The following is a 15,347-nucleotide window of genomic DNA, read 5'->3' as shown; positions in this document are numbered from 1 at the left end:
AATCTGGGTCCTTCCACTATCTTTTTGCATTTTTATCACATACCCTAAACTACTAGTGCATCAGCATACTGCTTATGGAATTCTGAATATGACACAGGAACTCATACCTCTATCTTTTTTCCTTCTCCATGAGCTAAAATCTAACTTAGTCCTTAAGGCCAAGCTCACATGTCATTTTTTATGAGTTTTGCTCAAATCTAAAATGTAGCAGGCATTCTTGATGTATTTCTAATTCTCATCATTCTCACCCCACCCTAATCCATTATCAAGTTTTGTTGCTTTTACCTACAAAATGTTTCCTGAATCCTTCCAGTTCTCTCTTCCCATTGCTAATGTTCTGGTTCTAGCCACCACTCTCTCTCACCTGGATCACAGTAATAATCTTCTGTTCCCCATTCTTCCATTTTTGCACCAGCCAATCCATTGAAATTGAATCATGTCATTGAAATCAGTCAAAGGCTTCATAACAAACATAATAAAACCTAACATCCTTAGTATGGTCCTATCACAATGTGGCCTCTGACCACCTCTCTTATGTTATTTTCAGCTGTGGTCCCCTCTTCACTCCCTTAAGCACTCCCAACTTTTTTCCACTTAAGGACCTCTTTTTCTGCCTTTCCTTGTCTTCAAATGATCTCTTAGCCCCTCTTCCTTTCTATCTCCTACCTATGTGGAACATACCCTGTCCTTTAGATTTCAATTGAAATTTTCCTCAGAGAAGCCCTCCCTTACCCTATGATCTAAATTTGTTTTTACTTTTTTTAATAACACCGTATATTTTTCCTTTATAGCACAGATTCTATTTTGTAATTATGTACTTACATGCTTTACTTTGTTAGTATCTGTGTCTGCCATGTGCTCCACAAGAAAAGAGATCTTGTCTACTTGGTTTACCATTGTGTATTCATGGGTACAGATATGGGTACAGAGCTTGGCATATAGTAGGCATTAAATAAATAAATGAATAAATGAGTGTAATAAGTGGTGAAAGCTTTCCTCTACTGTTCATTTCTCTGTGTTCATAGAGAGCATGCTTATAATTCTGTTATATCATTAATCATATTCTATAATAGGTATTTGTATCAATCTATCTCACTCAGTGGGGAATTCCGTTTACTTACTTTTCCTTTTTCTATCAGTCTCACATCTAGCACAGTCAAGGGCACATAGTGTTCAATAAATATTTGCTCCAGTGATTGAGTCTACATATAATTTTATTTTCAGTACAAAGAAGATACAAGTCCTTCACATATTTTCAATGTTATTTGCAAAGATGTGGTATATTCTCACCACTGGAATAGCCTGATGGAGTTCTTTTTCCACTCCTGATTTTTTCCTCCATATGGAAAAAGCTATATAGGTCTAATCCCTCCAGCCTTTCTCCAACACCTTCCTTTCTTTTTGGAAGGTGGGGAGGAGTGACTCAATCCGGCTGGTGAATTTGGAAGGGTGAACTGGAGCCTTGCCCCTTTTCTTTCCCTATTTCTTTGTAAGCTGGCCTGCCTCAGACAGTGTATGCTCCTCTCTGCTCCTCTGTCCCTTAAATTTTACAGTGCTAGGAGTACATAAGAGAGATTGTTGTATCCAATTGTGTCTGTAAAGATGTGCATTAGGTTAGTCAAATTCTGGGGTTCACTATTTAGTGAGCCCTTCGCTTTTAGATATAAGCCACATTCTCCAGTATTTGCTACATTTGTAGTAAATGTGATTGTTTTCTGCTTTCCTTATTTCTCAATTGGGCAGGAAAGAAGAATGTTATGTATTGGGCCCTTTCAAACTCCCAACACCTATTATTTTTCTATTATTGCCCAACATCAGGGCCACCAAAATATAGCTCTTGATCATGACTTTTCATTTGCTCCAAATACTGACATACCAGACAACTTGAAACATTTCAGGAATTTTCCTTACCCATGAAACCTTTTTCTAGAATGCTTTTACATTTCTGTAACCAGCATTTGTGCCTGTTTAATACATTGGGAAGTTTATTTCAGAAATGAAGCTGCAAAGTCAACAGCATGGGATTTTCCTTCTGAACTTTTGAAGATAGTGTGGTTTTGTGAAGAGATATTTACAATAGAAACTGCATGAAAGTTAATACTTACCTCCTACTGAGAGACTTTAAATGCATTTATATGAAGTAGTAAATCAGTGCTGTTGCCTTTTCAGTGAAAAGTCATCCAGTTAAGTTGGTTGTAGAGGTCACATTGATTGGTCCTTCAATTTATAAGAAGCCATAAATACATGATGGTATTCAAACACTCCCAACTTTTCTAAAAGATACCCAGATAAATATGTATATTTACACACATTTATTTTTTTTTATTTTACCAGATGGATATAGATGTTTTTAAATTATGAGACTAGGCTATGTAGACTGAATCCAAAATTCAAACACTGTGAAAATGTAAAACATCAAAGTCTCCTCTCTTATCACCTTATTCCAGAAATCCCCTGTGTAGCCATTGTTAAAAGTTTGACATGTATCATTTCAGTTTATATCTGTGTGTGTGTGTGTGTGTGTGTGTGTGTGTGTGTACATACGTGCCATGTGTGTGCATTTAGCATAAAGTGGGATCAGAATTACTGGTCTGTAATTTGCTCTATTACTTAGCAAAATATTATAGATATTTCCCATATTAGTTTGCGCTGATCAGCTTCATTCTTCTTTAATGCCAGTATATGGAAATGCCATATTGATGTAGCCTTTCTACCACTGACATATGTAAGAGTTTCTACATTTTTGTAATTGAAGACTTTTTACACATGTATCTTTAAATACTTGTGGGAGTGTTTCTGTAACATTATTAGAATAAGCATTATTTAGTAGAGTAATAAGAATTATAATCCTAGCTGCCCGGAGGAAATAATGCACAGGTACCTTGCAGTGCTTTGTAATATCAACAAGAATGAACTCCAAGTTGGTAAGTGTAGTAAGATCTCAGCATTAAAGTTTCTGGAAAATACCAGTCAAATAATTATATACCTGTAGCCAATCCATTTCTCTCTTTTTTTAACATTTATAAAATATGAAAATCCCTATTTAATTCCAGGATTATTCTTAGCTATGTATTTTGTTGACTATTTCTGTTGACTCTGCATCTTTTCTAGTAAAACTTCATCATTTATTCACTAACAGAAGTGTCTCTACAGCATTGATTATGTAGCCTTCAAGCTAATAGAGATCTCCTGTTTTGTGAATTCTTGGCACATACTATAGTTACTAAAGCTTCTAAGTAAATACAAGGGAAATTTTGATGACAGAATCAATTGATTATTTTAAACATTATATTCCAATGTAAATGTGACTATTTGTAAATGTTCCTAAACTTTGAAATAATTTTGTTTATTGCAGAAGCCATGTATAAATGTTAAAGTAATCATTTTCAAAAATCACTCATGTCTTTAATAGAAAACAAATTTTTTCCATTTTCATATGTTTACCTTTATGAACTACCCCTTTTGGTAAGGGAGTAGGAAGATAAGAGGAAATATGTGGTTTAAAAAGAGGCCTAATTCAGCTCACCCAGGATTTGGAATAATGGAGATGCTGTTGGGACACATCCCCTGTTTACCTCCTTCTAAGCAGTTCTCTCTGGTTTGGCCTGACACACCTGTGAAGGCTGTGACCTGTCTGCTGGTGGCCTGGACTGGGGGAAGGCGTAATTAGAACACTGAAATTCTGGTTTCACACATTCAACTTTTAAACCTACTTTCAGAAATAAATTGTATATGAAAGAGGATGACCTGTATGTCTTCAAAAATAGTGTGTTTGTGTTTAAATTTCACTAAAATATTTTCATATGAATTAATACAGAGAAAGACTATTAGGAAAATCAAGCCATGGAAACACTAGCAAAAAGTAAAAAGAACTACTTAGTAAACGTCTGGTGTGATTAAGGAAACCAAAAAGGATAAAATTAATACACTTAATATATAAGATTTAAAATTCATGTGTCGAGGAAGTTCAGCATGGAATGGTGAACTGGGAGAAATTTATAGTAGTTACAACAAAGAATAACAGCATGCCAAGTAATCAACTGCGAAAAAAGTCAGAAAACACTAAAATCAACAGTTTTCATTCATGTATTTATCCAACAAACATGCATTGAATGCATACTTTGTGTCTAACGCTGTACAAGTTAGTAGGGATACCAAGACGAATAAGTGAGATGCAAATTAAAACCACTGAACATCATTTTTCTATCAAATTTTGAAAGACATTCTTAAGTGACCATACTGAAGTTGGCAAGGGTGCGGTACAGAGATAATTCTTACATTGCTGAGACAGTATACATTGCATATATTCCAAATGCAATTTGGTGTCCATAAATCACTGAAAGCATCTTAAAAATGTTTATGTAATTTAACTTAAAAATTACACTTACGAGTTCTATCCAAAGGAAAATAATTCTAAGTACAGAGGAAACTTTATGCACAAAGGTGTTCACAGAAATGTTATTTATGGTACAGAAAAAAACAGGAACAACTTAATTGCTATACCATAAATGAACAATTAAGTTAATTCTGGTGTTGCCACTTGGACTACTACATATTTCTCTTATATGGTATTAATTGGCATGTGTAATTAACTGAGAAAAATATAAGTGTTAACATTAGGCAAAAGAAAAAAAACTAGAAATAAAATTACATAATCACCATTATGTGGAAACAGAAGACCATGACGACATATACCTAAATTTCAATATCATTTGAGTTTGTGTTTTAGGACTTGGTGAAATTTTTCCTTCTTTCCACTGAGTACTTGTGTACAGTTCTGTAGCTAAAATGAGTATTCTTTTAGTAAGTTCTTTTAGTAAAATATACCTAAATTTTATTATCATTTGAGCCTGTGTACTAGGACTTTGGCTGAAATTTTCCCTTCATTCTACTTAAATAGTACTTGTGTACAGTTCTATAGCTAAAAAGAATGTTCTTTTAGTAAAGCCTTTTCTAGAATACTTAGCAGTAACTGAAAAAAAAACTGGAATTGGCAAAAAAAAAAAAATCACAAAAATACACGAAACATAAGTCTTGCACAACTAACTATAGCAGTATTGGCCCATCCTTGTCATTATTTGATGATTCAGAGAAAGGTGACAATAACCAATGCAAACTGCCCTGAGTTATTGTGCAGCAGGTGAAGGAAGTCCTTCTTGACTCCTGTAGGCAATCAGTCTATGCACTGAAGCGTGAGATCTGCTTAGCATTATATAGCTTTGGCTAGCTGCAAATGTTTTAGTATTCATACCATTATTATCCAGCCTCTTTTAAAGCTGGCAACAGCAATTTTTTCTTTAAGTGCAGATCTAAATTCTACAGCCTGATTATATGCTGAATAGTGAAATACTTCCTATAATTCGCTCTAAATGCCCTCCTTAATTTCAGTAGTCTCTCATTCTCACGGTTAGCTAACTGAAAGGGAAAGTGGTCCACCGCCCAGCTCTGAGGGCATGAAACATCTCACGGAACCTGCAGTTCATTTAAACTGAAAAGGGGGAGGAGCGAGTGTGGATGGTGCAGTGGAAGAAAGATGGCTACCATTTTATTTGAAGAGATAAATATATTCAAATGAAGCCTGAAGTACATTGTATAGCTCTCCACAGTACATTCTAATTCTCCATTTAACCTTCCACTTACTCTTTAAAAATATTCATTACAAGGCTTTTTATGCTTATGTAAACATCTAATGCTCAAAATTAATAACTTGTTCTATCTTTCCTACTTGAGCATTCCTTCGGAATTCCTATTTACTACTAAATTCATCAAAGTTCAGGACACAATGAAGTTCACATGTATAGGGTATTATTTCCTCTTCCATCCCTACAATTATTGTGTTTTTCTTCCCTATGTGTAAGTTGTAAAGTATAAAAATACAATGATGTACTTACTGTATGGTGACTAAACTAACACAATAAAAAACATTTTAAAAATACGGCATTGACTTTGTTTATATGTACCAGATCCATTTTCATTTTTTTGCACATGGATAATCAGTTGTCCCAGCAACATTTATTGAATGGTTTCCTCTTCCTCTAGTGATCTACAATGTGACATCTGGTATTAAAAAAAAATAATAATAATAAATTTTTTAAAAAAAGAAAGATACTGGTCATTAAAAAATAAAAATAATAATTCTGTTTCATTGGTCAGTTCATTCCTTACTGCTCAGAACTGCCTTAATTACTACTAAATGCATACTATTCCATTTTAAATATTTAATTACTCTTAATTTATAATGAGTCATGATACAAAGTAGGATGCCTCCCTTTGTCTTTTTTTTTTTTTTTATCTTCTCAAGGGTTTATTGTTTATATTTGGCTCTTTGCTTTTTATGTACATCTCTGAATCAATTTATCATATCCATGAAAATCTGTTGAGATTTGGTTACAATTGCACTTATCATTATAGTTACTTTTAAGAGACTTTCTATCTTCATGAAACTGAGACTTCCTATCTATGAACTTAGGATATCTCAATTTGTCTTTAAAATATCTTTTAATAAAACTTTATAATTTTCTGTTTATTGATCTTTCACATCTTTGGTAAGTTTTAATTTTAGGTACCTTGTAGTTTAAGATGCTGTTGTAAATGGTATGTTTATTTTAAGTGGTATGTTCTAATTGTTTATTGCTGGTACGTGAAAATATATACAGGTTTTTGTATGTTGACTTTATGGCCACTGTCTTTGCTAAACTGTTTCTTAAAATAATTATTACAGAAGATTTAAAACACATTCAAAGGTAAAAGAGAAAAATATAATGAATTGTATGTACTCATCACTCAACTTTAACAGTTCTCCCTTTACGGCCAATCTTGCTTCATCTCTCTCTACTTGTTTTTCTGCTTTATTACTTGAAGCAAATCATATATATCATATAATTCATAGGTGTCATTTTTTTTTTGTTTGTCTGAATTTTGTTCAAATTAGGTCTACACATGATAATCAGTTGATAAGTCTTTTAAATCTCTTTTATCTTGAAGATCCCCCTTTTCTTTTTTAACTTGTAATTTATTTGTTGAGGAAATTAATTTTTTTTATTATGTAGAGTTTCCCTTGATTTGGATATAGTTGATAATATTCCCTTTTGTAGGATTAAATCTGTTTGATGTATATGTGTGAGTTGGTAATTGGATCTAAAAACTTGATCAAATTTAGGCTGAAATTTTTTTTTTTTTCCTTTTTTGGCAAAGCTGTATCATAGGTGGTGGTATTTTTCCATCGGGAGGCCTAGTGCCTCTTGTTTTGGAGGTATTAGTGGCCACAAGTGCTCAGTTCTTGGTGACTATCTGATTATTTTTTATATTTTTTTCTGTGACTTAGACTAAATTATGCTTCAGAAGTAAACCGCTCTTACAATGAGTGTTTATTTCTGCTCACACTTCATACATGTTCATTGGGCATTAGCCACACTTCTGGATCTTTATTCTGTAACCAAGTGTGAAGGAGCAGCCTCTATGGCATATAGTCATATCCTTGTCAATACTTGGAATTCCTTGTTTTTCATTTTAGCTCTTCTGGTGGGTGTGTAATAGCATTTTATTGTGTTTTTCTTTTGTATTTCCTTGATAACTAACAACGTTGAGCACCTTTTCATGTTTTTGTTAGCCATTGTAGATCTTTTGTGAATGATAATCTGGTAGAGATTTGTGCCGGAGGGGAGGGCGAATGCCCCTTTTCCATTGTGTTTTCTTTTTCTTATTGACTTGTAGTTCTTCATGTATTATGGACACAATCTCTTGTCTCTGCTGACTTTTACCTATGGTGGCTCGCCTTCTTGAGTGCTTGGTGATCTTTGATTGTGAGCTCCTGGTTTTCTCTTAATCACTGGGAATCCTGTAGGTCTAAATATGTTAAACTTTCCTTCAGAGAGATTTTCTTTTGCTTCTGCGAATACACAGGGAATGCTACTGACCTAAAACCCTTTCAGACTTTCCTTAAGGGTTGGAGCTCAGCAGAGGTTCAAGTCTCTCTATTCATTTCACCTTGTGGCTGGCCCAGCCAGCGTAGGTTTGTGAGATCAGTGTTGCTCCCTTGGGGGCAGCCTCATCTGCCCCCTGCCCTGGCTTTCTGCCTCTCCAGTCGCAGTCCATGGCTTTTCTTTAAGTTTTTCTTTTTGGAAGGAATATTAGTCCTAATGCTAGAAATAGAGGACAATTTTTCACTATTTTTTTTACATTAAATATAGACATAAAATATTTGTTTAAATTTCCAAATATTCAAAGGATTAAAGACTTAATAGGAAGAAAGACATTGATATTGCTTTCTCGCTCTAAAATTAAAATATATTTTTAATTACATATGTGTACTATAAAGTTAATGTTTAATTTTAGTTCAAGAAGAAATCTCAGAGGTCATTTTTTCCTGTAATTAAAATTTTGCAGGTGAAGTTCAGAGAGGCTAAATGATTTAGCCAAGGTTTTTCAGCTTGTTAGTGGCCAGGACTCAAACAGCGCTCTTCAGACAGTACTATATTTTTCCCCACCAAAATGTGTTGCTCTTTTAATTAACCTAAAATTGTCTATTATTTGTTTAGTCTGCCTTATTTTCTTTATGGAGGTTTTTTTTTTTTTAACTTCTTCACAATATTATATAGTCTTTCTAGAAGTATAGAGAATTGAAATTTCTTTCCAAATTCTTTAGTGTTAAAATTCTGATGGTAGAATGATGATGATAAAATTCTGACTACAGTTACAAATCTGCCTCTATCCATAGGATAAAAAAAATATTATAAAAGTTTATTGCTGAACTCATAGGGTGAATTTTTCCTTTAAAACAGACTTAAAAAAGAATTAGAACTTTATAAGGAAGATGACATGCAAAGTGCTTGGGAAGCTCTCCAAACAGAAATAGAAGTTTTGGAGTTGGTAAGCCACCACTGATTAACTTCTCTTCAGCATGCTTTTCCCTACTGGCAAGAGTAGGTTTGCTGGGATACATATCACTGAACTAGTGCTTTGCCCTTCACAGGGATTTTCACTAGATACAAAAAAATAAAATAGCAACAAGAAGCAAAACTAAGGTCCGGATATAAATCTCTGAAGTGTTTTGAGTTCCTGGAGAGTTAGGTGCTACATAAAGCAAATTTATATTCAAAGATAATATGTACAATTTCAACCTAAGTTAAAAAAAAAATCCAAACCTGACCTTTCAACATTCTCTTGACTGAAACCGTTATTAGAGGATTAATGCACTGAAGGAGTTTTAACTATCATAATGCTTAAAAGCTTTTTGTTTTTGATAGGCATAAATTATACTTTTATTACATTTGATCCTAAAACTTTCTTATTACGATTTTTTATGATCTCAAGAACTTTGGATTCAATTATTGGAAACTTATTTTCGGATTGTGTGGGAGCACTTTAAATTGCTTTTAACCTCTTACTTTGGTTGTTTATAAAATGAATGTAGTATTTGCCACACTCCATTTTAATGGAAGACATATATAGCTACCTTTAAAATATGTTAAAATGTAATTTTAATTTAGTACATTACATATTGTTTCTTTATTTTCTGTAAACATTTCATGTTTAAAAATGTTCCAGTAGCTTATGTCAGGATTTATTTATATTTTTATAAAAACTTTCAAGAAGAAGATTTTAAAATGCCCAGTTATTGTTACGTTAAATTTACATGAACTTTATGGAATTCCATCATTAGGAATTTAATTTTCCTCATGAATAATTTCTGTATTTTTCTTTTCAGACATTGGCACAGAAGGATCTTCAGGAAAATAAATAACTTGTGGAGAGCTGACCAAAGCTATCCAAAGTTTGATGAAAGCATCTTAAAATCAAATCTTTGTGATAGATACACAAACAATACCCATTACAACAGATTTTTGTGGAAAACGTGAGGTTCAGAATGTTCAAAGTTGTTGCTACCTAGAATTGGTATATTAGCACTTTAAAAATGTAATTTTTTTGTCTTGTTATGTGCTGGAACTTTAAAGCTCTTTATAGGGTTTGATTTTGTTTCTAAAGGAAGAAAAAAGGACAGGTGGATACTGTGTTCTCCGGCTTCTTATCGCCCTTGACCCTTAAGCTGATATGTACTTTCTGATGTTCATTTTTTGTTGCAGTTTACCTTGGGTCCAATCACACAATGGGAGAGAGAAATGATCAGATTATTGACTCAATTTTGTCCCTGCCATTTCCACCAACAAAGATGTTCACTTTCATTTTAATCCTTCTCCCATTTTAAAATGTTTGTTGACAAAGGTCCTTGGTGGCCTTTCATGTGCAAAAGCCAGTTTTCTGCTCTTTTCTCTAGATGTGTCTGTGGAGTTAAGTTTGGGGCTCCTGCTGCCTTTGCCAGCTTCCTGCCTGGCAGTTTTCTTTCTGATGCCGGTGTTGGTAAAATGAAATAAGTCATCCACCTGGGAATGTACATAATCTCCTGAGGGGCCTCAGGATTCATTTTTGCTGAAACATGGCAACTAAAACTCATGTTTATATCAGACTTGGTATTTCCACCAAATTTGCAGCGTCGTGTAGCTTTCTGTGATTTGCCCTCCTGTGTAGGAAGAAAGGTGTATTTTCCCTCGTCTCTAAAAAAGTGTATGGAAACTGTCCAACAAAGCCCTAAATTGTGGTCGGTGTGGGGAGGGAGACAAAATCTGGAGATATATTTCAAAGTACTCAGTGAAAAATGTTAGATCATTTTTTCTTTTGTAGTTATAGCTGAATGAGTTTAACATCAACTATGAAATGTTTGCAAATGTCTTCTCTCTACCAATGATAAGGTGGTCTAGTTTCAGAACAAGGCTTATTTTGGGATAACTTTCTGTATATGTTGTTTTATACTCTTATTTTTTAAAAATCGGTAAAGTTAAAACTCTCCTTTGAGATGTGTTGCAATTGCCATCTGTTTAAATAATTTTCATTTTCAGAAGTGATTTCTTATTTTGATTCCTTAAATATTTGATAGTAAATTACTTTTGCCTAAGAAGAAAACAGTTAATGGTACCAGGGAATTACATTCTATTTTATATATGCAAATATAGAGTAGAAAATGGTTATTGGGATTAGTCATGACTTTAGTTCTGTCTTATTTTATTCCATTTATCTAAATTCTTAGTCTCATGAAATCTACTTATTATATGTGTATTATATTATTAATATGCTGAGTTTACAGATAAAGCTTTTTCACTTACCAATAATTTTTGTTCATTATTGGTTTTGTAACTAAATATTAATGTGAACTATAGATCTGTCACATATTTGCATTACTAACACGCAATGACATATATGCAGAATAAACTCTTTATTGATACAACTATCTTTTCATATGGTATCATGTAGGCTATCAGGATTAAATATTCAGTAATGGAATCAGGATTCATATGAACTGAGTTTGGGAAAAAAATGGAAGTTTCCTTATTTTAAAATTCCTATTTTAAGACTTAAACTAGTTTTTAAACAATCAAATGTGTGATTTTTTTTTTTTTTGCGCTATGTGGTGGAGTCATACAAAGCACTGCCCATGCGATACCAAGTCAGAATAACTAGGACCACCAGAATCAATGTAATCAAAGGAACAGGTTCACTGAACAAAGGAAGTACAACAATCAATAGAGAGCACTGGGTGTGGTGAAAAAATAATGAATACTGTTAATGCTGAAAATAAATAAAAAATAAATTAAAAAAAATAAATCTAGTGTACTAAACTAAACTGCACTGTCAGTGTAATAAACCAGCAGTAGATTTGGTCCATTTTTAGTTTTCTTAAGATAGTATTCATAAACCTCTTAAGTTGGAAAAATAACTAAAATTTCTGGGTAAAAAAGTGTGTCTCAGACTGACTATAATTATTTGGGAAGCAGGACTTTGGCTATTCAGAAAGGCAGTTTTTAAATGAATGCTCATTCGTTAAGCAAATAATTCACTGAATTTCCTTATGCTTAGTCATAGCCAAGGCTCAAACTAACCGGGAGTAAGAGTGCTCCACGCTTCTGGGCACAGCATTACAGTCCTTCACTGTGACAGAAGTTCTTCCAGAAGCAACTTTCTAATTCTCAGCTCTCCGTTGGGGATAATAGGAGGATGTATAGATAGTTTGCTGCATATTTTTCCCTGCTGATTAAGGGCACTATTTGGTTAGGGGAAAAACAGCAACAAAATTATAGGATGTGGAGTGTGACCACTGGACTAGAAATTCCTTTCTTCCTTCCCTACCTTGATTATGAAATGGAAGGAAAAAAATCAAAGAAAAGGAAAAGCTTTAAGGTGAATACAGTCAGTAAGATGTGTACATACTACTCATTGTTTTGTCAGTAGTAGTGTTTTCTCTTGTAAAAGAAACAAAAATGGAGGAGTCCTTCGCCTGCCTTTTTTCTCCTTGAACCCTGAGAAACCATGATGAGATGTTAAAAGTCTAAGATAAGGTCGAAGTCATAGAATTATAATGAATTGGAATCTAGAAATGTCTTAAAAGAGAGGCAGTTGAGATTGGTAATTTATCGTGGAGTGGAAACTATGCTGTGACAAATCTACTGAGTCTCTCACCAGAAGGGTAATTCAGCCGGCCGGCTGCAGATGGACCGGCTGATAGCTTGCACGGGACAGGCCCTGTTCTCAGCATACACTCTGCACAAAGCCCCTTTCTATTTCATACCAATCAATCACACATAACTGTTTCACATTATTATGAATAAGTCGTTTATTTGCAGTCCAGTAAACAGTTGCAGTTCAGTGACATGATTAGAAATAAATATGATATGATTTTTTAAATCCTGGGTGTACAAGGGTAAGGTGTTCTGTCATTCAAATATTTATTTATAGCATAACATTTGAAATTTGAAGTTGTTCAGTGTTCTAAAAAATATTTTAATATGTGAAACAAATCTTTTTTAGGTCAACTTTGATGTTTCTTCTTGACTCTTCTCTCCTTTGTCATCCAGAAAAATTCAAGAGAAGCAAATACATTTGCCTTTCAGAGTCAAGTTCAGAACATTTTCTGTCAAGTGAAATTTTTTTTCAGGATGTGAACTAAAAAAAATGAAAAATATTTTTTGTCATTAGCCTGAAGCAGGGATTAAGTCTTGGAGTTTTGTGGCCCTTTTATCTTAAGACAACAGATTTTTTTTTTTTTTTTAATGGAAGAACAGGGAAGGTGAAATTATCTTTGAAAATGTTAGAGGTAGGAATGTATAATTGGTTGCATTTATACTTTCTAAACATTATATTTTCAAGTTAGGTACGTTTTTGCTTGGCCTGCTAATAATCTAATCATCATGCCTGAAGAAGCTTTAGTTTTTTAATTTATTTTACTGACATTTGGCCAAAAGACAATATTGAGATAGCACTGACTAATATATGAAAGAAATAATGTAATCATTCTTCCTGTTCTGTAAGGGAGTATGGGGATTTCATTTGTTTATTTGTTGTTCATTATACTGATGGTCGCATTCCAAACATGAGGAAACATTTTGCAGGGTAATGCTAGTTGTAAGAGCATATTTACTTTGATTGGAGGGAAAAAAAGGAAGCATCACAAAGAAAGCCATGACTGATGGTAAAATGCTCTCCTAGCTGTTGCTATGAAAAGTATCAAGAGCAAAGCTGTCAGAACTGAAAGCTTATTTAAACAACTGCTTTTGATACATAGCACATTTATCTTTAAAAGACCTTTATGAAATTGACAGCACCAGAATTCAAATGTCTGGGAAAATAAAGAGTGAGTAAAAATGTGAAATTAATAACAATGACTGATATAAGTAGCTGTGAGAAACAAGGCCTGTAGAGGGGAGAGAAATGACTTTCTTTCTTTCTTACAACCAGAAAAGCTATACTACTCTATTAATTCTGAGTTAATTATTTTCATACTTGTAATAAATTGTCATCCTAATTTGTTGGTAAATAAAATCTTGTTAAAATAAAATCCTCTTAATCTACATTTAATAGATGCAAATACAATTACTAATGAATATTTCTGGATATGGCTTTCTGATTGCTGGAAGTATTTGCAAATTCAAATCACCATTAAATGGGGGTGGTTGTTGATATTTTTGTGGACCTCAGACAAGGAAGCTTCTGGTTGGGAATAGGTGACATGGGAGTAATCCTAAGGTCAGTGTGATGTCAGCTTTAAAATCTGTTGTCAATTAAAATTTATAAAATATCAAGGTTATGTTTATAAAAACAATTTTGTCCAATAAAACCAAAGCTCTTTTTTGAGTTTCCATTTGGAGACTATGCATAGATCCCAGGGTTTGCAGGAAGAACTGAGAATTTGATTGATGATCATGATGTGTATGAGGTCACAGAGGGCAATGGGTCTCTTTATTTACAGTTTAATTGCTTGGGCTTCAGTTCCAACAACTGTAAAAATATATTGCTTTTGAAAATTTGCTTATAATAAAATCTTACACATCAGGTAAATAAGAGAAATTTGAGAATCATCTGAATCACCCTTTTGGTACCAGAAAACATTGATTAATCAGAATAGTACATGTAAATCATTAAGAACATCTTTTACTCTCCATGAGGAGGAAAGGGCAAATCCACACAAAACAGACTCAACTCAAGTATTACTGAAAATTCACCTCCCGGGTATCTCTTGAAATTAATACCTATTCATCCCATTTCATTACACTTTCTATAGATGTTTTTTTTTTTTTTTCAGTGTTACCTTGAAGGTCATTGATAATTTAAGGCGATAACCTAAGGTATGGCAACCTCTTAAAATATTAAATAATAAGAGTTATATTAATTTTTCAGTACTTGCTAAAGCAGGATTGTAAACTAATAGAAAACTTCCAGAAGGATCAACATATAAAAGAATCTCTGATTAACCTGAAATTAGTACTCTTGCTCATTTCTTTCTGTCCTCTTCTATTCCATGCCCTTCCATCCAGCCAGCCAGCCAGCAGCCAGCAGCCAGCCAGCCGTCTATCTTTTCATCCTGGCTCCTGGCTGCCTCTCAGAATTCCTATCACTGCGCTCTCCTCCTTGAAAATTCCTCTCCAGCCACACTGGTCTTTCTGCTTTCCACATAGTCCAGACTCACTCTGGACTTGGGATCGTTTCAGGAACTGTTTCTTCTGCTCCTCCTCGTGATCTCTGTACGGCTGTCTGCTCTGTCATTCAAACTTCAACTGAAATACCACCTCCTCAGAGAAGCCCTCCTTTAAGCCATGGATCTGAAGTAGTCACTTGAGGTCGCCTGGGTGGCTTAGTCGGTTAAGTGTCTGCCTTAGGCTCTGGTCAGGATCCCAGGCTCCTGGGACCTAGTGGCACATCAGGGTCCCTGCTCAGCAGCGAGCCTGCTTCTCTCTCTCCCTTTACCCTTCCTCTTTCCTTGTGCTCTCCCTCTCTCAAATAAAATCTTTAAAAAAAAAAAAAAT

The 15,347-nt window shown here is 34.0% G+C and overlaps 1 protein-coding gene across 1 annotated transcript in view; it reads left to right on the top strand.

Moving 5' to 3' along the window:
- The window catches only part of CCDC172 (coiled-coil domain containing 172), a 55,536-nt gene extending 44,287 nt beyond the window's left edge, over window positions 1–11,249 (top strand). The window contains exons 8-9 of the mRNA XM_059172586.1: window positions 8,781–8,868; window positions 9,707–11,249. Coding sequence (XP_059028569.1) covers window positions 8,781–8,868; window positions 9,707–9,742 — 124 coding nt within the window. The 3' untranslated portion in view covers window positions 9,743–11,249. The remainder of the gene's footprint in view (window positions 1–8,780; window positions 8,869–9,706) is intronic.
- The last annotated feature ends 4,098 nt before the right edge of the window (window positions 11,250–15,347 follow it).

The sequence above is a fragment of the Mustela lutreola genome, chromosome 4 (assembly GCF_030435805.1).
Source record: "Mustela lutreola isolate mMusLut2 chromosome 4, mMusLut2.pri, whole genome shotgun sequence".
NCBI lineage: Eukaryota > Metazoa > Chordata > Mammalia > Carnivora > Mustelidae > Mustela > Mustela lutreola.
Note: the sequence above shows the minus strand (reverse complement) of the source record. Positions and strands in the feature narration are given on the sequence as shown.